Source organism: Gossypium raimondii, chromosome 1 (genome assembly GCF_025698545.1).
Source record: "Gossypium raimondii isolate GPD5lz chromosome 1, ASM2569854v1, whole genome shotgun sequence".
Taxonomy (NCBI): domain Eukaryota; kingdom Viridiplantae; phylum Streptophyta; class Magnoliopsida; order Malvales; family Malvaceae; genus Gossypium; species Gossypium raimondii.
Window position 1 is genome coordinate 2,559,857 of NC_068565.1, and position 22,394 is coordinate 2,582,250.

At 31.2% G+C, this 22,394-nt stretch overlaps 2 protein-coding genes across 2 annotated transcripts; both read left to right on the plus strand.

Annotated features, from left to right (window-relative positions):
* The first annotated feature begins 17 nt into the window (after positions 1 to 17).
* LOC128039831 (G-type lectin S-receptor-like serine/threonine-protein kinase At1g11330) lies at positions 18 to 713 on the plus strand. The gene has a single exon (XM_052628479.1). It carries the CDS (start codon positions 18 to 20, stop codon positions 711 to 713), a length of 696 nt encoding a protein of 231 aa, XP_052484439.1.
* Positions 714 to 2,509: 1,796 nt separating this feature from the next.
* Positions 2,510 to 15,249, plus strand: LOC105786637 (uncharacterized). Its single transcript, XM_052628483.1, has 16 exons — positions 2,510 to 3,815; positions 3,911 to 4,021; positions 4,165 to 4,346; positions 4,439 to 4,649; positions 5,725 to 5,962; positions 6,265 to 6,415; positions 6,898 to 7,201; positions 8,766 to 8,842; positions 9,680 to 9,687; positions 10,425 to 11,758; positions 11,860 to 11,967; positions 12,794 to 12,975; positions 13,236 to 13,446; positions 13,760 to 13,997; positions 14,304 to 14,451; positions 14,903 to 15,249. The coding sequence occupies exons 1-16, from the start codon at positions 2,525 to 2,527 to the stop codon at positions 15,206 to 15,208; spliced, it is 5,100 nt and encodes a 1,699-aa protein (XP_052484443.1). The 5' UTR covers positions 2,510 to 2,524; the 3' UTR covers positions 15,209 to 15,249.
* The last annotated feature ends 7,145 nt before the right edge of the window (positions 15,250 to 22,394 follow it).

The following is a 22,394-nucleotide window of genomic DNA, read 5'->3' on the forward strand; positions in this document are numbered from 1 at the left end:
TCTAATGCCTTCAAACTATGAAGATCAGCACTGATGTTAAAAAGGGTCGAAAAGTGGAGATCAAATCATGGAAAAGCCCTGATGATCCATCTGATGGTAACTTTTCTCTTGGTATTGAACCTTTCAATATCCTAGAGGTCGTCATTTGGAACAATAATGAGCTCTATTTTCGGAGTGAACCATGGAATGGGAATATGTTTCTTGGCTTAATGCTTCCGACCACCGTTGATATTGATGGGTTTTCTGTTGTTGCAGATAATCAACAACAAACGTTTTACATGGCTTATGAATTTTCTAGTGACTCTATGTTGATATACTTTAAATTAGATTCTCAAGGAAAATTCATTGAATGGAGATGGGATGCGGGGAAAGGGAACTGGACAAACAGGTACTCTATTTATCTTACAGATTGTGATGTTTATGGGAAGTGTGGGGCATTTGGGATATTCGATTCAACGAAACGACCCATTTGCAGTTGCTTAGAAGGGTTTAAGGCTAGGAATATAGAGGAATGGAGTAGAGGTAATTGGAGCAGTGGGTGTTTTAGGACTACCCCTTTGCAGTGCCAAAGGGATAACAACAATGGGAGTGGAGCAGGCCAAGGTGATGATGGATTTTTGGAGATGAAGATGATGAAAGTACCAGCATTTCCGGACCGGTCATCAATAATTAACAGGGACTGCAAAGATCAATGCATGGATTTCGTGGGCTAGATTAAGTTTTTGCTAATTCAATAGAGCTTTTTGGACCTTTGAAGGGAGTTAGAGATGATGGACCTAAAGGGACCCTTCGTGGGCAGATCAAAGAAATAAGGGCCGAACGTGTGAAGCCCAAGTTGAAAAATGAAATACCACATTCAAGCTTCATTTTTTTACTAAATGCGCTCATTAATGTTTTCTATGTCATAAATTAAAAAAAATAAACTACTTAGTTGATTATTCAACTTTTAAGGTACTTTCATTTTAGTCACCTAAAATGAAATCTTTACAATTTCTTTATTCAAATTTTAGGACGCTTTCATTTTAATCATTCAATCGTTAAATCTTTAATGGCTGTTAATTGTATACGCCATATCATGTTCGCACTTTTATTTTGGTCATCTAACTTCTAAGTCGTTTTCATTTGGATTAACTCAAAAATACTTTTTTAAAGTATTGGTTGAAGTAAAAAAATTAAGAATTAAAGTGACAAAGTAGTATAAACTAAAATAATGCATTAAAAAGTGTCAAATTGTACTTGTTTATCACATTGCCAAAATTTCTAAAAAATTCAATATTAAAATTTTAAATTTCAAAACATAAAAGTTAGTTAAATAACTTATTGAAATTAGTTGTAAGGTTTTAGCTTATTATGAAAGACTCGGCATCATATAATTAAAAGAAATTTGAATTTCATGTATAATTATTAAATATGATTTGTTTGAGTTGATTTTAATTTGAAAATATAAAATAAAATATTAAAATTTAAAGAAGATTAAATTAATTAAATTAATTAATTTCAATATTATAATAATAAATGAGTTGACGTATCAAATTTTTTAGTTTTTATTAGTAATTTTTCAGTACTGGATAATTATATTGAACCTCAACTAAGTTTAGGGCAAAATTAAGTTGAACTCTAAAAGAGAGGCAAAGTTCTTTAAGAACTAGTAGATCTTGAATATAATTTTTAAAAAAGGTTAGGCAAAGAAAAGCACTAACTTATGCCATATAGTATACTGTAATTGGTAAGAGACCTTTTTTTTCCTTAACAAGACTCGGTCATTGCTAAAATACTTTTGGAAAAAAAAAGAAAAAAGGAATGTGCTTCATTAGTCAAAGTTATTCTAAATTCATCGGTTTGACAAAAGGTACCTATATTAGTCAAAGTTATTTAAATGTCGTCTTCGTCTGTAACTTCTGGAAGTTCTAACCTCAATAAATTTTATCAATAGTTTTAATTACTAAATTAATTACGAAAGATTATCTAGTCATTTTATTTTGCTCGAAATTTTATAATTTCATTATTTAATTTTAGGATAATTTATTTTAGTTACTAAATCATTAAATTTTTAATGGTGGTTAGCTGTACATACCACATCATGTTCACATTTTATGTTGGTCCTTAAATTCTAAATCGCTTCCATTTTAATGATTCAAAAACATATTTTCCAAGTATTGATCGAGGTAAAATTACTAAAGAGTAAAGTGAAAAAGTAGTAAAACTAAAATAATGCTTTAAAAAATTAAATAACTTATTTAATTAATTTTGATGTTTTGAAATACAACTTACGCTAAGAGATAAGTAAATACAATTTGATAATTTTTAAAGTATTACTTTCCACTTTAATCTTTAATTGTTTTTAAAATTGCTGCAATGAAAAGTAAGAAGAAAACATAAAGAGGTGCTTAGTGCTCCAAGAAATTTCAAATCTTGATGTAATCATTTGAAGAAAATTGAGTTGAGTTCATCTAGTGTAAATCCTTCAAGATTCCAAATATCATTCATAAATCATAGCGTCACTTCCAATTTCTGGGAAGAGATTATGGGAAAAACTATTAGCTGCTCTGTTTTACTATCTTTAATATCTTGCTTTTACTTGCTATTTGCCACTGCTTTAGACACCATAACACCATCAAAATCCATCAAAGACCCTGAATTTATAATCTCCCAGAATGGTATTTTCCGATTGGGATTCTTCAGCTTGGCTAACTCCAGCAATCGTTATGTAGGGATATTGTACCATCAAATCCCCGTACAAACTGTTGTATGGGTGGCAAATAGAAACAGGCCTCTCAAAGACTCTTCTGGGATTCTCAACATATCAGATGATGGCAACCTTATTGTTTTGAATGGCAAAACTGAGATTCTCTGGTCATCAAATGTCACCAATACAGCTCCTAGTGCAACAACTGCCCAGCTTTCAAACTTAGGAAACCTCGTTCTCAGTAATGGTGACGATGCAGGAAGCAGCTTATGGGAGAGTTTTCAACACCCTTGTAATGTCTTCCTTCAAACTATGAAGATCGGCGTTGATATAAAAACGGGTCGTAAAGTGGAGCTGAAATCATGGAAAAGCATTGATGATCCATCTGATGGTAACTTTTCTCTTGGTTTTGAGCCTTTCAACATCCCAGAGCTTGTCATTCGGAAGTATAACCAGCTCTATTTTCGGACCGGTCCGTGGAATGGGAATATCTTTATTGGCATAATATATATGTACACCGTCAATTTTGATGGGTTTGATGTTGTTGCAGATAATCCACAACAACCGTACTATATCACTTATGAATATTCTAATGACTTTAGGTTGATATACTATGAATTAGATACTCAGGGAAAATTCATTGAACGGAGATGGGATGCGGAGAAAGGGAACTGGATAAACAGGTACCCTAGTCATGAAACAGATTGTGATGTTTACGGAATCTGTGGGGCATTTGGAATATGTGATTCATCGAAACGACCCATTTGCAGTTGCTTAAAGGGGTTTAAGCCTAGGAATGCAGAGGAATGGAGTAGAGGTAATTGGAGTAGTGGGTGTTTTAGGAATACCCCTTTGCAGTGCCAAAGAGATAACAACAATGGCAGTGGAGCAGGCCAAGGTGACGATGAGTTTTTGGAGATGCAGATGATGAAAGTGCCGACATTTCCGTACCGGTCATCAATAGTTAACGGTGACTGCAAAAATGAATGCATGAAGAATTGTTCGTGCGTGGCTTATGCGTATGATGATGGCATTGGTTGCATGTTGTGGAGTGGAGATTTGATTGATGTCAAGAAACTCTCCAGTCTCGGAGTCGATCTTTACATTCGTCTGTCTTCTTCGGAACTGGGTAAAATTTCTGAGTGTCGACAATGTGTTTGATAAATTGCGTCAATATCTGCCTTTTTGGTGTTGAAGTTATTAACCAAGTTTCTCTATTTGCAGATAAAGGGAAAAGTAGAAAGGTCATTGTTATTACAACAGTAATTGCGGGCATAGTAGTTATTACAATTTCTGCAGTACTCTTCTTATGGTGTAGGATGGCTAAACATAAAGGTAATATATATGAAAAATATTTAAATGTATTTATAATTTATTAAGAAATTAAAATTTAGGCTATGAATATATACACGGATATTAAGATAAAAGGGCCGGGTACATTCACCAATATGGTACTAACTACATTGATCTTATCTCAGGCAGGAATAAAAAACAAAAACAGGTCAAACACCAAATTTGTAGGGAAAATATAGGAGAAAATTCAATTGGAGTTAAACTCCAGCAGCTGCCCATATTCAATTTTGAAGAACTTGCCACCGCGACAAACAACTTCAATCACGCAGAAAAGCTAGGGCAGGGTGGTTTCGGTCAAGTTTATAGGGTAATAAATAATGGCGATTTGCAAATCCAGTGTCAATGAAATGACATTTTCTTTTTTCCTATCAAGTCTTCTGAGTTGAACTTTGTGTGCAGGGAACATTAGATGGTGGGAAGGAAATAGCAGTAAAAAGATTGTCGAAATCTTCGGTGCAAGGATTGGAAGAATTTATGAATGAAATGGTGGTGATCTCTAAGCTTCAACATCGAAATCTGGTAAGATTGCTTGGCTGTTGTGTTGAAGGAGAAGAGAAGATGCTCGCCTACGAATATATGCCCAACAAAAGTTTGGACGCTTTTCTCTTTGGTTAGTAACTTATTCCAATCCTTTTTTACCTTTTTTTTTTGTGATTTTTCGCTATTTTGGACCCTAAACAAGGGACAAAACTTTCCTAGAATTATTTTCTTCATTCACAAGACTTGATCTTGTATTGTTGCTTAAGGGGAATTGAATTCCTTATCACTCGACCTAATAAGCATTAATATTGTTTTCCTTCTCATTACAACTTAAACTTGGCCTTGACTACCACAGTTACCTAATCCGATAAGTCCTACTCATTTGATTTGGTAGGTACAATCCATATAGGTTAGATCTTGGATATAATTTTCTTGAAAAGTTTCAAAAAATGAAGAAACATAATTTCCCATTGAAAAACCATTATGTAAGGAAAATCTTATGTATTTTTATCGAAAAATAAACTTCTAATTTTTTAATTTTTAAAGTTTTTAACTTTTAAGAATTAAGACTAAATTAACAAAATGTGTAAAGTTAAGGGTTAAATGTGTTCAATTTTTAAATTTAGGACTAAATTGATAGATTCTATAAATATTGAAGGATTAAAATTGTTATTATGCCAAAAGAAAAGTCACTATTAGTGATTTAACACAAGAGTGACCAAAATATTAAATTTTGATAACATTAAACAGAAACACACTAATAGTTGAATGACTATCTTTATAGCTTACCTTTAAAATTTTAATATTTAAAAATTAATTAAATATTAAAATCACACATATGTCACACTAGAAGTTAGTAATTATAAAATATAGAAGTATGATTCTAAGTTTTTTCTAAGCAATAAAATTGGCCGCCTAGTTGATTTTGTGCAAACTTGTGTAAGAGGATATGAAAAATAGGTTATGGCTTGGTCCATAGACATGTCTGATGTAATTATATTCTGAGATTTGAATGGCAGCAACGTAATATTTTGACTCTCTTCAGTGTTCAATATTTATTTCAATTGATTGACATAACATCAATTCTGTCTACAATCACAATTAATACGATATGGTAGACAATACAACAATGATTGTAGTTTAGATCCACTATTATAGAAATTAACTATAAATCTTGAGGTCTTATTGTTTAAGTATTGTCACAGATCCAGCTAAACAAGATGTTTTGGATTGGAGAAAACGATTCAACATTATTGAAGGGATTAGTCGAGGATTGCTTTATTTACATAGAGATTCAAGACTAAAGATTATACATAGAGATCTGAAAGCAAGTAATATTTTACTCGATGAAGAATTAAACCCAAAAATTTCGGATTTTGGGATGGCTAGGATTTTCGGAGGCAATCAAAATCAAGCTAAAACTAAAAGGGTTGTTGGAACTTAGTAAGTTGGAACTTTCTCCTTATCATTTAAGTTTATTCTCTCTCTCTCTCTTTTTTTTTGGATAAAATATGGTATAGATATATCTATTGATGGATCAGGTCCGATGCTTAAAAAGATTACATGCCTAGACCTAAACTTAGTTTGGCTTAGTTTGATCTATGGACTCATTTTACCATTTTTAAAAATTAAAATAATAAAGAATATATTATTTTATACTTTTATTATTTAATTTTAATTTAGACCGACTCATGAATAAGTTTAGGCCAGGGTTGTAATTAATGTTTTTTAATGTTAAAATACAGTGGTTATATGTCTCCTGAGTATGTAATGCGAGGGCAATTTTCAGAGAAATCAGATGTATTCAGTTTTGGAGTTCTATTGCTAGAGATTGTTAGCGGAAGAAGAAACACAAGCTTTTGCAACGATCAGTATGCACTTAGCCTCTTGGGATATGTAAGTTTATAAGATAATTAGACATGTTGGTGGGTTGAATTAGGGTGTAAAATACCGTTTTTGCAAGCTATTCAGGTTCAAATCAAGAAAATTTGAATTCTACTAAGTAACTATTGAGTTGAGCGATCATGAGCTGAACTTGAGAATCTTAATGCTTGAATTGGGTAGCTTGCAAGGTGACATGGAAAGTCCTAATACTTGAATTGAGTATAAGCTCTCTTTTTTGCTTTAAATATATATTCAACATTTTCAATTGAAATTCGAGTTTGACTACAATATCGAGTTTAAATTGAGCCTAAGAATGAAGCTCAATTTAGACATAGGTGAACAAGCTTAAGCAAGAAATTCTGAGCAGTTGGATCTTTACATATGTTGAATTGAGCTAATCAAAATCTATTTAGACTTTGTGTTTATAATTTTGAGTTGATTTAGGCTGAAAAGTTTAGGTATTAATTTAGACGAATTTTCTTTTCTATTCTCAGGCATGGAAATTGTGGAGGGAAGGCGATATTCGTGACATAGTAGACAAAGTGATTTTAGAGTCAGAAACATATTCAAAGAATGAAAATGAAAAAGAAATATGGAGATGCATACATGTTGGTTTGCTATGTGTTCAAGAATTTGCTAAAGATAGGCCCACTATGCCTACCGTTGTTTCAATGCTTAATAGTGAGATTTCAGATCTTAACACTCCAAAACAACCTGCTTTCACTGAAGCACCACTAATGAGTCATGATGTTGAAGATAAGGTTTCACTTAATGATGTAACTCTTACAAACCTTGATGGCCGATAGAGATACAAATTAATTATTTGTAGCGTTTAGAAATACAGTTTTAAGTATTGAAATTTATCTTTTATATTCAACCTATTTTTATCATTTTATTTTTATGATAATTGTAATTTTATTTGTTCCATTCTAGTGAATTTACCATTATATTTGAACATGGCAGTTTAATGATTCAAACTGGATCCAATTTAATTTGAACATAAAAGAAATCAACAATTTAAACTTGTTCAATTCAAACTTAAAAATAATTTAAAATCCAAAATAATTTAAAATTAAAATGATTCAAACCCAAATTTACCTAACCCAAAATGCTTCCATTGTTTTTGGAGGATTCATTGTTTTGGGTCAAAGCATCGTTCCAATCTGGCGGCCATAATCTTCCATGATATAGTTAGTGTCATAAGTCTTCCCCTAACTAAGTACAGTTCCACTTAAGTTGGGGATGTACCTTTCACAGATCTTTCCGGAACTCCCCCGTATGTCCTCGCGTTTCCGTAAAGAGACTTCTTTTGATGTCTTAAATCAACAATGTAAACTTTAAGAAGAAAACAGTGGAAAGCAAATTAAACTTGCATATTGGGTGGAAGGTAAATGAGTCTTCAAGTCAACCAAATTAAACGTGCATGACAAGCTAGAAGTATTGATTTCCATGATCAAGGTGACATGCTAGTTGAATACAATATAGGTAGTGATTAGTGCTTGAAGAAAATTCAAATCTTGATGTAAACATTTGCAGCTGCCTTGAAATATCATTACATCATATTAAAAATATAAGTTAAAATTATAAAGATATAAGTTATTAAAACGGTGAAATTGCATTTTATCTCTCACAAAAATATATAACTTAATTCTAACGCCTACAAAAATTTTCTGATTTCCCCCATGATTAAACTTCTTATCACTCAGTCCAGCATCTGTAGCTAAACAAATATTCTTATTTGTAAGATTCAGTATAAGGAATAAATATCAAAATTACGCATAAAAATTGATCTAATATGCAATTTAATACATGAACTTTGATTTGATGCAATTATACACATCAAACTTTAGATAAATTAAGTTATTTATGTATGTAATATAAAATAAAAAATTGTGTTATATCGATAATTATATTAATAATTTATAAAATTTAAATAAAAAAAGTTTTCATATATGAAATCATAAATTTTTAGATTTATCCCTATAGCAAACAACTCCAAGGTGTGGGGCATATAAGCCATGTATGCGTCATATCAAACGTACAAAAAGACTTCTACTAAAGATTGGCAAATACTAAGGGTGAGTTTAGATGGGCGGTGCGTTTACCTGCGGCTAGTGTAAAAACAGCGGTGGCGGTGAGATTAGACACTGTAGCGATACTGTAGCGTGAGACAAAAAGTAAACTAAATGCACTGCACCGCACCCAATTCCCCATCCAAACCCACCCTAAGTCAATGTGTCCGTCTGCTGAAAGAATGTTGTATTCAATTATAATTCTACAAATAATGTACTTGTAAGTCCATAATATAAATAAATGAACATGAAATTACTTTATCATGTCATATTCCATGATTTGCTGACAGGATCTGTATCTTCCACCTTCTTTGCTTGGCAAATTAAGAAAGACCAACTTAAGCTCCAAGCAAGTCTAGTGGGTTCTGTATAGTATTCTAATACTTTAAATTATACATTTAATTGATTTTAGTAGTTGAATTTTATTATTAGATTGATTTTATGTGTAAGTTGTAACTCTATTCTTTAGGTTAATTTCTTTTTAATCTTTAAAATTTTTAGAATTTAAAATTCAATCCTAACTCAAACGATAGTAATTAAATTCATTAAGTAATATAATATAGTTTTATGAGTATTATTTGTAAATAAAAAGTTAATATAATATCACACATGATAATATATTTGTTATATAATATTTTAAAAATAATTAATCTAACTGCTATTGTTTGAGTACTTATACATATATAATTTAAAGAATTTAATTATTTTATAAATCAAAATATAGTCTTAGGTCCAGAATTCGAGTTTTTGGATATCCTATACCCTGATTGTATTTGTGTGAACATGGTGGCACATGAGTTGATTTTTTGGTACTCCAATGGAAGAAAGAGCCAACAAAAATATAGAAAATCAAGAGTAATTGACACTTCCAGAAATTTTCCGTAAGTCAAAATGAGATTACGTATATACAAAGAAAATTGAGATGTAGATCACTAGATGTAAACATTTGAGGCTGCCATGAAACATCATTCCACCATGTCAAAATCAGACCCTAAAAAAGAGTCAATTTCTGTAGAAGGTCCCTACCCAATTTATATTTTGTGAATTTAGTCCTTTCATATAATTAGGTATTTTTAATCTCTCGCTTTTTAGAAATTACAAATTCAATTGAAAGAGATGGACACAAAAATTGGTTATACAAATTAAAAAACTCTTTTACGTCTATGAGACTTTGACCAAAATCTAATTTATTATCAATATGCAGTGTAAGATGTGATTTAAGTTCAACTTTCTCACCAAATTGTAACATCGCTCCTATATATCAATATAAGATCATTTTCCCCCACTAAGACTTTCCCTTGAAATCTTAGCTACAAACTGAAAAAAAAAAAAAAACAAATGGTTTACAATAAATTTACATTAAGAATTTCCTAACAATGAATAGACAAGTGCTCTCTCATAATCGTCTATAATGAGACAAACAAGTCTTCTTTAGATAAGCATTAATGCCTAGTAATTCTTCAATTGGTGGGAACATATATATTCCCTTCAATTGTTCTCGAATAAATTTTCAATAAGGAATCAAAATATGTAAAGATTTTCGAGGAATAAACTTCTATTTCTATAAAAAACCAGATCTCTCTGTAGCACAAATAACATAAAGTCTTTAAATAGAGCAATTGCTTGACTGAATTTCGTCATGATCCATTCCGTCAAATTGTCGCTTAAAGTCTTCAATATGATGTAAGAATTAAATAAAGATTTTTCAATAAAAATATGCCAACATATATATGGTAGGTTGTACAACTTTCCAATTGCACCTTATTTTCAATATTGACAATCAACTTTTTCATTAATTCTGTCAAAATAATTTAGTATGATTAAATACATATTTTGAAAACCAAAGAAATTGAAAAAATATATTGTAGGGACTAAATCTTCCAAAAATGTAAAAATACAGGGACCTTATATACTATTTGACCTTTATTAATATCATTCATAAATCATAGAATCACTTCCAAGTTCTGCACCAGTTACACGGTCATGGGGAAAACTATTAGCTGCTCTGTTTTAGTAGCTTTAATATCTTGTTTTTACTTACAGCTGCAATTTGGCACTGCTTCACACACTATAACAGCATCAAAATCCATCAAAGACCCTGATGTTATAATCTCCCAGAATGGTGTTTTCCGATTGGGATTCTTCAGCTTGCCTAACTCCAGCAATCGTTATGTAGGGATATTGTACCATCAAATCCCCCTACAAACTGTTGTATGGGTGGCAAACAGAAACAGGCCTCTCAAAGGCTTTTCTGGGATTCTCACCATATCAGGTGATGGCAACCTTGTTGTTTCCAATGGAAAAGCTGAGATTCTTTGGTCAACAAATGTTACGAATTTGGTTCCTAATGCAACAACTGCACAACTTTTAGACTCTGGAAACCTTGTCCTCAATAACGGTGAGAATGGAGGAAGCAGCATCTTATGGGAGAGTTTTCAACACCCTTCTAATGTATTCCTTCAAACTATGAAGATCAGCACTGATGTAAAAACGGGTCGTAAGGTGCAGACGAGATCATGGAAAAGCCCTGATGATCCATCTGATGGCAACTTTTTTCAAGGCATTGAACCTTTCAGCATCCCGGAGGGTGTCATTTGGAACAATAACCAGATATATTTTCGGACCGGCCCATGGAATGGTCGTATCTATATTGGTTTAATACATGTTAATAGAGTTTATTTTGATGGGTTTTATGTGGTTGCAGATGATGTAGAAAAAACTTATTACGAAACTTACGAATATTCTACTGACTCTAGGTTGATATACTATGAATTAGAGTCTGAAGGAAGATTCGTTGAACGAATATGGGACGCGGGGAAAGGGGAATGGATAAACGGGTACTCCAGTTATCTAACAGATTGTGATTTTTATGGAAAGTGTGGGGCATTTGGAATCTGCGATTCAACGAAACGACCCATTTGCAGTTGTTTGAAAGGATTTAAGCCTAGGAATATAGAGGAATGGAGTCGAGGTAATTGGAGTAGTGGGTGTTTTAGGACTACCCCTTTGCACTGCCAAAGATATGACAACAATGGAAGTGAAGCAGGCCAAGGAGATGATGGGTTTTTAAAGCTGAAGAAGGTGAAAGTGCCCGCATTTCCAGACCAGTCATCAATAACTAACGGCGAATGCAAAGATCAATGCATGAAGAATTGTTCCTGCGTGGCTTATGCGTATGATGCTGGCATTGGTTGCATGTTATGGAGTGGAGATTTGATTGATGTCCAGAAATTCTCTAATCGGGGAGTCGATCTTTACATTCGTCTGCCATCGTCGGAACTTGGTAAACTTGTCTTCCATATCGACCATGTGTGTGGCGAATTGCATCAATTAATCTTCATTTTTGGTCTAGATGTTTTATTAACCATGTTTCTGGATTTGCAGATAAAGGGAATAGTGAGATAATTGTTATTACAACAGTAATTTCAGGCATGGTGGTGATTATAATAATTTCTGCACTCTTCTTATTGCGTAGAATGGGTCAACAAAGAGGTAAAATGTCATCTTTATTTATTTAATCTTTGTAGTCACTTTCTTTTAAGAAATATTATGTAAATTCTTTAAGAGTTCACTTAGGGTAAAATTGGATTTAAAGGTATTTTTACTCGATTTAAATTCAAAGTTTAGATAAAATAAAATTAGAATAGAATTGAGTCGAACTGGAATACGGACAAAAGCTCTAAACTTGATTGAGTACTACTATAAAAGTTCAAGGTCGAATTCGCACCCATTTCAGATATATTTTTATATTTAAATAACGTGGACCATGTGTTAGATAAATTGGGTGAATTAATTTGCAATTCTTTTGGGTCGAAGTTTCATAAACCAAGTTTCTGGATTTGCAGATAAAGGGAAAAGTAGTAAGGTCGTCTTTGTTTTTACAACAGTAACTGTGGGCAATTATGTAGCCTTCAAGGAGCTCATGGGCCGGGCCTGGAATATGGGCCTGAAATTTTGCCCAGACCTGACCCGGGAAAAAAATCATAAGCACGGGCCCGGCCCAGCCCATTTTTTAAATAAATACTAAAAATTTATTTAAAAAATTTTAAAAAGTATTTTAAAAACATTTTAAAATTAAAAAAATAAATATATATAATATCGGGCCGGGCCGGACTGAGCCTGGGTCAAAAAAGTTGTGCCCGAGGCCCGGCCCGTTTTCTAAACGGGCCTCTTTTTTTGCTCAAGCCCATATTTCGGGCTTATATTTTTACCCAAACCTTCCCATATTTTGGGCAGGCCGTCGGGCCGAATCGGGCTGGGCTGCCCGGCCCATCAGCACCTCTACTTCAACTCATTGCTTCTTTGATTTCCATCACAGGAAGTAATAAAAGGCGGGCACAGATCAAAGGCAAATTTCATAGTGAAAATATGGGAGAAAGTTCAATCGGTGTTAAACTCCAGCAGCTTCCACTATTCAATTTCGAAGAACTTGCCACCGCGACCAACAACTTCCATCCCCAAAAAAAGCTAGGGCAGGGTGGTTTTGGTCCGGTTTACAAGGTAATATATAATAGCGATTTCCGGTTGTTAGGATAATCATCACCGGCCTAAAGCCGGATTGTAATGAGCTCGTAGGCCAGGCTCGTTAGTCGAGAACTTTGTAAGAAAGCAAGTTCAACTTGCGAGCTCACTACAATCTGACCTAAACCCATTCAAATTTTGAACTGATGATAATAATTATCCTAAAACTGGTGAATCTAGAGTCAATGAAATGACAAATTTTTTTTAATCAAGTATTGTAGTCTGATTTTTGAGTGCAGGGAACATTAGATGATGGAAAGGAAATAGCAGTGAAGAGATTGTCGAAAGCTTCGGGGCAAGGTTTGGAAGAATTTATGAACGAAGTGGTGGTTATTTCTAAGCTCCAACATCGAAATCTGGTTAAATTGTTTGGATGTTGTGTTGAAGCAGAAGAGAAGATGCTCGTCTACGAGTTTATGCCCAACAAAAGTTTGGATTCTTTTCTATTCGGTTAGTAATTTATTCAAATTTTATATGATATTTTGGGTCTCTAATCAAATTCATAATTCAGTTGAATAGGATCCCTTAAAAAAATAATGTTCTCCCATAAATGTTTTTTCCATTCACAAAATTTAAATTTAGGTGTAGTGATATTTTGATTCTCTTCACCGTTTAATATTTATTTCAATTTATTGAAATAACTTCAATTATGTCTACAATCATAATGAATACGATATGGTAGAAATACAATTGTAGTTTAGATCCTCAATTATAGGAATTCATTATTAATTTAGTAGGTTCTTATGTTTAAATTTTGTTATAGATCCCGTTAAACAAAAACTTTTGGATTGGAGAAAACGCTTTAATATTATTGAAGGGATCAGTCGAGGATTGCTTTATCTTCATAGAGATTCAAGATTGAAAATTATACACAGAGATCTAAAAGCAAGTAATGTTTTACTTGACCAAGAGCTAAACCCAAAAATTTCAGATTTTGGGATAGCCAGGATCTTTGGAGGTGACGAAAATCAAGCCAACACTAAAAGGGTTGTTGGAACTTAGTAAGTTGGAACTTCCTTCCTACCATTTCTTTTTATGCTCTTTTTAATAAAATATGGTATAAATATATCTATGGTCAGATTTAGTGCTTAAAGATGATACATGTACATACTTGTATCGAGTTAATTTTGTTCAATTTGTGGACTCAATTTATTGTTTTTAATTTTATAAATAAAATATTAAAAATATATTTTTATTTTTTTATAGTTAACTTTAAATTATTTATTATTTATTCTTAATTCAGGTTGGCTCGTGAACAAGTTTAAATAAGAGCTGTAATTGGTGTTGTTTTTTATGTTAAAATACAGTGGTTATATGTCTCCTGAGTATGTAATGCATGGGCGATTTTCAGAGAAATCTGACGTGTTCAGCTACGGAGTTCTACTATTGGAGATTGTTAGTGGAAGAAGAAACAAAAGCTTTTACAACAAGGATGACCTTAGCCTCTTGGGATATGTAAGTTTATAAGATAGTTAGAGATGTTGAGGATGAAATTAGGGTGTAAGATTTTGTATTTGCGAGCTATTTGGGTTCGGTTTGAAAAAACTTGAATTTAGCTCTGTAATTATTGAGTTAAGCGATCATGTGAATTGAATTTGAGCATCTTAATACTTGAATTGAGTAGCTCGCAAGTGAATTTCAAGAACCCTAATACTTGAATTGCGTAGCTTGCAATGGTTTTCAATCTTTAATCAATATTGAAAATTTTCAGTTCAAACTTGAGCTTAATTACAAGTAATCAAGTTTGAAGTTATACATAGGAGTGAAGCTCATTGTAGACTTAGGTAAAACAAGCAGAGTTAAAACACTTCAATTAATTCTATTAAAGCTTTAACGGTAAAAATTTGAGTCAAGTTAAGCCAAATGATTTAGGCATTAATTTAGATAATATTGTTTACTGTTTCAGGTCTGGAAATTATGGAATGAAGGCAACATTTGGGACTTAGTAGGCAAGGTGATTTCAAAGTCCGAATCAGATTTAAAGAATAAGAAAGAAATATGGAGATGCATACATGTTGGATTGCTATGCGTTCAAGAATATGCTAAAGATAGACCCACTATGTCTACTATTGTTTCAATGCTTAATAGTGAGATTTCAGATCTTAACACTCCAAAACAACCTGCTTTCACTCAAGCACTATTAATTAGCAATGATTTTGAAGATTGTGTTTCATTTAATGATGTAACTCTGACGGGTTTTGATGGTCGATAAAGATACAAATTAATTATTTGTAGTGTTTACAATTAAAGTTCAAGCAGTAAATTTTTTTTTATATTATGTTTTGATATGTTTTTATCATTTTATTTTGATCATAATTTGTCATTTTATTTGTTCCATTTTAGAGTGAATTTACCATTATATTTAAACATGGTAGCTTTGTCCCAAACTTGAAAATACGATTTTATCAAATCCAAACTTAAACTTGACCTAACTTGAGTTGAATATAAAAGATTAACAATTTGAACCCGTTCACCCTAAATTCAAAAATGATCTAAAACCTAATCATAAAGAATAAAATAAGAGCACCAAATTTTGATGGGTGTCATCCACCAAAAATAAAATATCTATGCCTAAAATTGAAATCAAATTTAAATATAGGAAGTAAGTTCAATCCCATAAAGACTGATCAAATTGAATCTGAATTTTGTTATAACTAGAATGTGTCGTAGGCAGTTTTCATTTCCGCAACTCATGCCAATATGTATGAAACAGAAAGGGGATTAAATTGAAATATAAAATAAATAATAAGAAAATAAATATAGTACAAAGATTAAACATTTCTATCTTTCAACATTAGACCTCAAAGTTTTTATCTTTTACAATTAGATTCCTAACAACTAGACCTGTTCATGAGTCGAGTCACTCAGCCTGGCCCGAAAACTGGGAGAGTTTGAGCAAAATATAGACCTAAAAAATGGGTTTGGATAAAAAATAAGGCCCGTTTAAAAAATAGGTTTGGCTTTGAGTAAAGCATTTTTTGCCTAGGTCTGGCCCGGCCCGAATTCACAAAAGGACAAAAAATCTACTAATTTTTGTTGTTTTAATGCTATTTTCTTGTTATTTTCTCCCTATTTTGCTACCATTTCACTATTATGTTACTATTATTTTGTTGTTATTATTTGGATATTGTATAGCACTTGTTTTATTATTACTTTTGTTATTATTTTAAAGGTATTTGCTTGTTAAGTTGCATTTATCTTAGTGTTATTTAAGTATATATACATATTTTTAAAGTTTATTTTAATGTTTTAGTATTTTGATATATTATATATTTAAAAATTATATAAAAATAATATAAAAATTAATATGGGTGGGTCAGACCCGAGTTTTAGTTTTTTTATCCGAATCGGGTCTAGATAAAATTTTAGGCCCATTTTTTGGGCCGAACTCAGGCCTAGCAAATGGGCCTATTTTTTTTACTTGACCCAAACTCGGTCTGGCTTAGCCCATGAGCACCTCTACTACCAACATATATTTACTCAAACTTATCCAAGCTTGAATTAATATCTCTTAGCACATTTTCTCCATTTTCACATTATAGATTTAACTAACATTAAACATCCTAACTCAATTTTGATATAGGGATGAGCATTTGATTGAATCAAGTGAAAAAATTTTGAGTTTATGAGTCCTATTTTATCATCCTAATTCAATTTGAATTTTTTTTTCGAATTGAGTCGAGTGAAATGAAATTCGACATAAGTCGAATCGAACCGAATAGAGTGAAATTGTTCAAGTTAAATTAAAAAATAAAAATAAAAATAAAAATATTATTACAGTATAACTAATTCCATATTAGAGCACATAAATTTGAAATATTTTTCAAAGCAAAAAAAAAAAAAGATACTTGAGTATGATAAATTTGAATCATTACTTAAGTCTCCAACATTATTGTTTTAGAAATTATTTAAAATATTAACTCTTTCTATATATTTTAGGAATTCCTATAATTTCTTTAAAATATATAATTTCTGAAATTTTATAAATATTTTGAATTATTTTGAGAGAGAGACCAATTTGCTTATTTTCAAAGTTGACAGGAACCAAAATAATGTTTATACCAATCTGTTATTTGAATTATTCGAGGTATACAAATTGTGAAATTCAACTAGACTTGAACTTGAAATCCAAATTTAGTTATTCGCGTTGACTTGAATAATTTAAATAACTCAAAATTAAAAAAATCGATTTTTTCAATCGAATCGAATTTTACTCATCCCTAAGAGGATACAAAAATAAATCATAACTTGATCCACGAACATGTATTTAAATAGTAGCAGCAATGTAAAATTTTGACTCTTTTCATTGTTCAATATTTATTTCAATTAATCGACATAACATCAGTTACATCTACAATCACTAAGGTAGAAAACACAACAATAATTGTAGTTTAGATTCACTATTATAGGAATTACTGTTAATCTTGGAGGTCTCCATGTTTAATTTTTATATAATATATCCTGTTGGACCCAAAAGGAAGCATTCCTCCTCCTTTGGATTTTCTAATACATGTTTAATCACTATTAATAAGTTAATTTTAAAATTTTCACGATTTTACATATATCGCCACATTTAAATAGCGATAATCATTATATTAGATATTAATAAATGAAAAATTGGAACGGATATTAACCCATATACACATCGAAAACGCTCTTCCCTTTCTAACCAATTTCCATCAATGCATTGGATTATATGGCTACTTAAATTTCACTTTGAAGTTAAATTTGTAATATTTCAAATAATTGGTTTAATACATTATAATGTTGTACTAATTTTATATATTTATACAAATTTTATTTAACAAATTGAATTTTAGTTTAGTAATATAATTTTTCACATTAAGTTTTCAATTAATTTGATATATATGTTATTTGAGAATACAATTTTATATATTTTTAATGGTTGAATTTTTTATATTAAACAAATAAATATACTTTTTAACATATTCCAATTTTGATAACATGAAATTAAACAAATATAGATCTTATAAAAAGAAAAACTAAGGATCAATATTTTCCTACAAATGATCAATATGCATGGTGTTACTTTCCTTTTTTTAGTTTGAGATCATTTGGTGTTTAGTTTCAATTAAATTTAGGTCTCAACACTATATTCTATATCCACAAAATTAAACTTGAAATCTTAGTTAAGGAACATTGAACTCAGGGTGGTGCCAAGGATGCTAACAAAGGTTTCGTTCGCCTGCTTTTCCCTCCCCAAAAAAGGAAATCTCACTTTTGGCCTTTTAAAGTTTAAAGAATTTTAAAGGGTAAATTACACCCATGGCCACTTTTGTTTACTTCAGATTACGTTTTAGTAACTTATGTTTGAAATGTTACGTTTTAGTCACTTATGTTATCGTGTTGTAACATTTTAGTCATTGACCCATTAATTGTCGTTAACGGTATAACGGTAAGCTAATGTGGCGCATTAAATCATCATTTTAAACAAAAAAATTACGTTAAATTATACAATTGGTCCCCATATTTTTTTCATTTTGAGCAATTTAATTTTTTTCTTTTACGTTCTTTTAACTTTCTTTTTTTTCCATTATTTTCCATTCTCTTCTGCTTCTCCCTCTATTTTCCTACCTTCTCCATTTCTTTCAACATATTAGGAAGTCGAATTGGCAGTGAAGAAAAAAACATGGTATGGGTTTTTGGGTTTTGGTTATAGGCAATGATGGTTTTCGACTTCCTACTTATTTCTTCACTTCCAATTCGACTTCTTGATATGTTAAAAGAAATGGAGAAGGTAAGAAAATAGAGGGAGAAGCATAAGATAATGGAAAATAAAGAAAAAAAAATAAAGAACATAAAAAAAATTAAATTACTCAAAATGAAAAAATTTGGGGATCGATTGTATAATTTACCCTAAAATTTTTGTTTGAAATGATGATTTAACGTGCCACGTCAACTTGCTGTTACACCGTTAGTGATAATTAATAGCTCAGTGACTAAAATGTTACAACACGATAACATAAGTGACAAAAACGTAACGTTTCAAACATAAGTGACTAAAATGTAACCTAAGGTAAACAAAAGTGACCATGGGTGTAGTTTACCCAATTTTAAATTAATATATAGTAAATTTATACTTTAACTTCCAAAAATATTAAAATTTTGATTTAGTCCTTTAAAATTATAATATATAAGTTATTAAAATGGTAAAATTGCATTTTATCGCTCACAAAAATATATAACTTAATTCCAACCCCTAGAAAAATTTTCGACTTCCCTAATTAAACTTCTTATAACTCAGTCCAACATCTGTAGCTAAACAAATATTCTTATTTGTAAGATTCAGATAACAAAGGGATAAATATCAAAACTACACATAAAATTTGATCTAATATGCAATTTGATACATGAACTTTGATTTGATGCAATTATACACATCAAACTTTAATTATAATTCAAATGTATACATAAAACATTTATAAAAATAAATACATTACTTTATTTTTGTATTAGATAAATTAAATTATTTATGTATATAATATAAAATATAAAATTATATTATATAGATAATTGTATTAATAATTTATAAAATTTAAATAAAAAATTTTCATATATAAAATCATAAATTTTTAAATTTATCCCTATAGCAAACAACTCCCAAGTTGTGGGACATATAAGCCATGCATGCGTCATATCAAACGTACAAAAAACTTCTAAAGATTGGCAAATATTAAGGGTGAGTTTGAATGGGCGGTGTGTTTACCCGCGATTAGTGTAAAAACAACGGTGACAGTGAGATTAGATACTATAGCGATACTGTAGCGTGAGACAAAAAGTAAGCTAAACGCACCGCACCGCACTCAATCACCCATCCAAACCCACCCTAAATCAATATGTCTGTGTGCTGAAAGAATGTTGTATTCAATTATAATTCTACAAATAATGCACTTGTAAGTCCATAATATAAATAAATGAACATGAAATTACTTTATCATGTCATATTCCATGATTTGCTGACAGGATCTTTATCTTCCACCTTCGTTTCTTGGCAAATTAAGAAATACCTACTTAAGCTCCAAGCAAGTCTAGTGGGTCCTTCTGTATAGTATTCTAATACTTTAAATTATACATTTAATTGATTTTAGTAGTTAAATTTTATTATTAGATTGATTTTATGTGTAAGTTGCAACTCTATTCTTTAGATTGATTTTTTTTAATCCTTAAAATTTTTGGATTTTAAAATTCAATCCTAACTCAAACTACAGTAGTTAAATTCATCAAGTTAATATAATATCACACATGATAATATATTTGTTGTATAATATTTTAAAAATAATGAATCTAACTGCTATTATTTGAGTTACACATAATTTAAAGAATTTAATTATTTTATAAATCAAAATATAGTATCAGTGTTATGATAAAAAAATTATATTAAAATGAAGTCATAGGTCCAGAATTCAAGTTTTTGGACATCCTATACCCTGATTGTATTTGTGTGAACATGGTGGCACATGAGTTGATTTTTTGGTACTCCAATGGAAGAAAGAGCCAACAAAGATATAGAAAATTAAGAGTAATTGACACTTCCAGAAAATTTCCATAAGTCAAAATGAGATTACGTATATACAAAGAAAATTGAGATGTAGATCACTAGATGTAAACACTTGAAGCTGCCATGAAACATCATTATACCATATCAATATCAGACCCTAAGAAAGAGTCAATTTCTGTAGAAGGTCCCTACCCTATATATATTTTGTGAATTTAGTCCTTTCACATAATTCGGTATTTTTAATCTCTCCTCGTTTTGGAAATACAAATTCAATTGATAGAGATGGACACAAAATTGGTTATACAAATCAAAAACTTTTTGCATCTATGAGACTTTACCCAAAATCTAATTTATTATGAATATGCAGTGTAAGATGTGACTAAGGCTCAGATACCATAATGAGATACATGAATGTAATCTATAATGATCATAAAACGATCAATTTTTCATATATTGAACTGGATAACAAGCTATGATATATATATATACACAATCTGTCAAACTAATTACAACCACCTTAACTGCTATTGTTAACTGTCATAACAGTTTTATTTCTTAACATTCCGTAAAGAGACTTTTTTGATGTCTTAAATCAACAATGTAAATTTTAAGAAGAAAACAGTGGAAAGCAAATTAAACTTGCATTTTGGGTGGAAGATAAATGAGCCAAATTAAAGACAATATTCTAATACAAAATAGGTAGTGATTATATACTATTACCTTAGAATGTTAATCTTTTCATCTTATTTTTGAAGACAGAAAACAAGTTACATGAAAATATTTTGTACACGAGTAGTGCACTAGCGTGAATGACATTGTTTTGGAAACAGGTAGTCAATGATTTTGGTATGCTTTTTCACAAAGTAAAGCGGATAATTAGGTTTTTGGAAGGTTACTTAAAAATTGGTTTCATTTTAAATCTTGTTTTTAATCATTATCTATACGTTGGATTTGTAGATCCACTAATAAAATAGCTCATTCGTTGGCGAGAACGGCTTTATCTCGAACTACACCAACTTTTTACGAAGTCCTTCTATTTTGGATATTTTGAGTGCTATTGTTCTTCTAATTTTGGTGAAAATGGGGAGAATTAAAATTAGGTGTGTTGGAAACTTATTGGCTTGAGAGTAGATTCTCTCCTATTTTTACCTCTTTTTGTCATTTACTATGTGAGTTTTACTTTTAAAAAAGAAAGAAAGAAAGAAATGGTAGCTCAAATACTAGTCCTACTTCAACCCGTATGGCACCCCCTCGCCGTACGCTATATATTGTTAGGATTGTGACGTGAAAATAGCGTGCAAATCCTGTAAAATGTGTAACAGCTATATCAACGGAGCGTAATAATCTGGCAAAGAAAATCAGACCCCCTCATACGCTGTTATTAGGATCGTGACATGAAATAGCATGCAAACCCAACTAAATATGCAACGGCCATATCACCGGAACTAACCCCTATAATAATTTGTCAAAGAAAATCAGACCCCCTTCCCCGAAAACACCGGTGTTAAGATTGCGACATCACTGGGGAACAGTGATATCAACAGAACTAACACTTTTTTATATTTTGCATACTTTGTCCACATTAATTGCAATATTCTAGTTTAATCTTTTCATCTCCTTCATACTCCTTCAAGAAATTTCAAACTTCAAAGGTTAATTTCATTGTCATGATTCTGAGAAAGATTTCAGATGAGGCTGCAACAAATAATGTAGCTCTTGCCTCTAATTTTCTTGATTCTCTCATTGTAGTGAAAGAACTTCGTAGTCCTTCTCCACGACTTCCCAGAAATCATTTTCCTCTAGATGAGCCTCTATCCTTGTTGCCCAAACATGGGAACCTTCACTATTGAAAATGTGTGGTGCAAGTGCAGTGAAAGGG

Coding starts and splice junctions, on each gene's coding strand:
- LOC128039831 (XM_052628479.1), top strand. CDS start 18: ATGAAGATCAGCACTGATGTTAAAAAGGGTCGAAAAGTGGAGATCAAA.
- LOC105786637 (XM_052628483.1), top strand. CDS start 2,525: ATGGGAAAAACTATTAGCTGCTCTGTTTTACTATCTTTAATATCTTGC. Junction 5,963..6,264: donor AAAAGGGTTGTTGGAACTTA/GTAAGTTGGAAC, acceptor GTTAAAATACAG/TGGTTATATGTCTCCTGAGT. Junction 13,998..14,303: donor AAAAGGGTTGTTGGAACTTA/GTAAGTTGGAAC, acceptor GTTAAAATACAG/TGGTTATATGTCTCCTGAGT.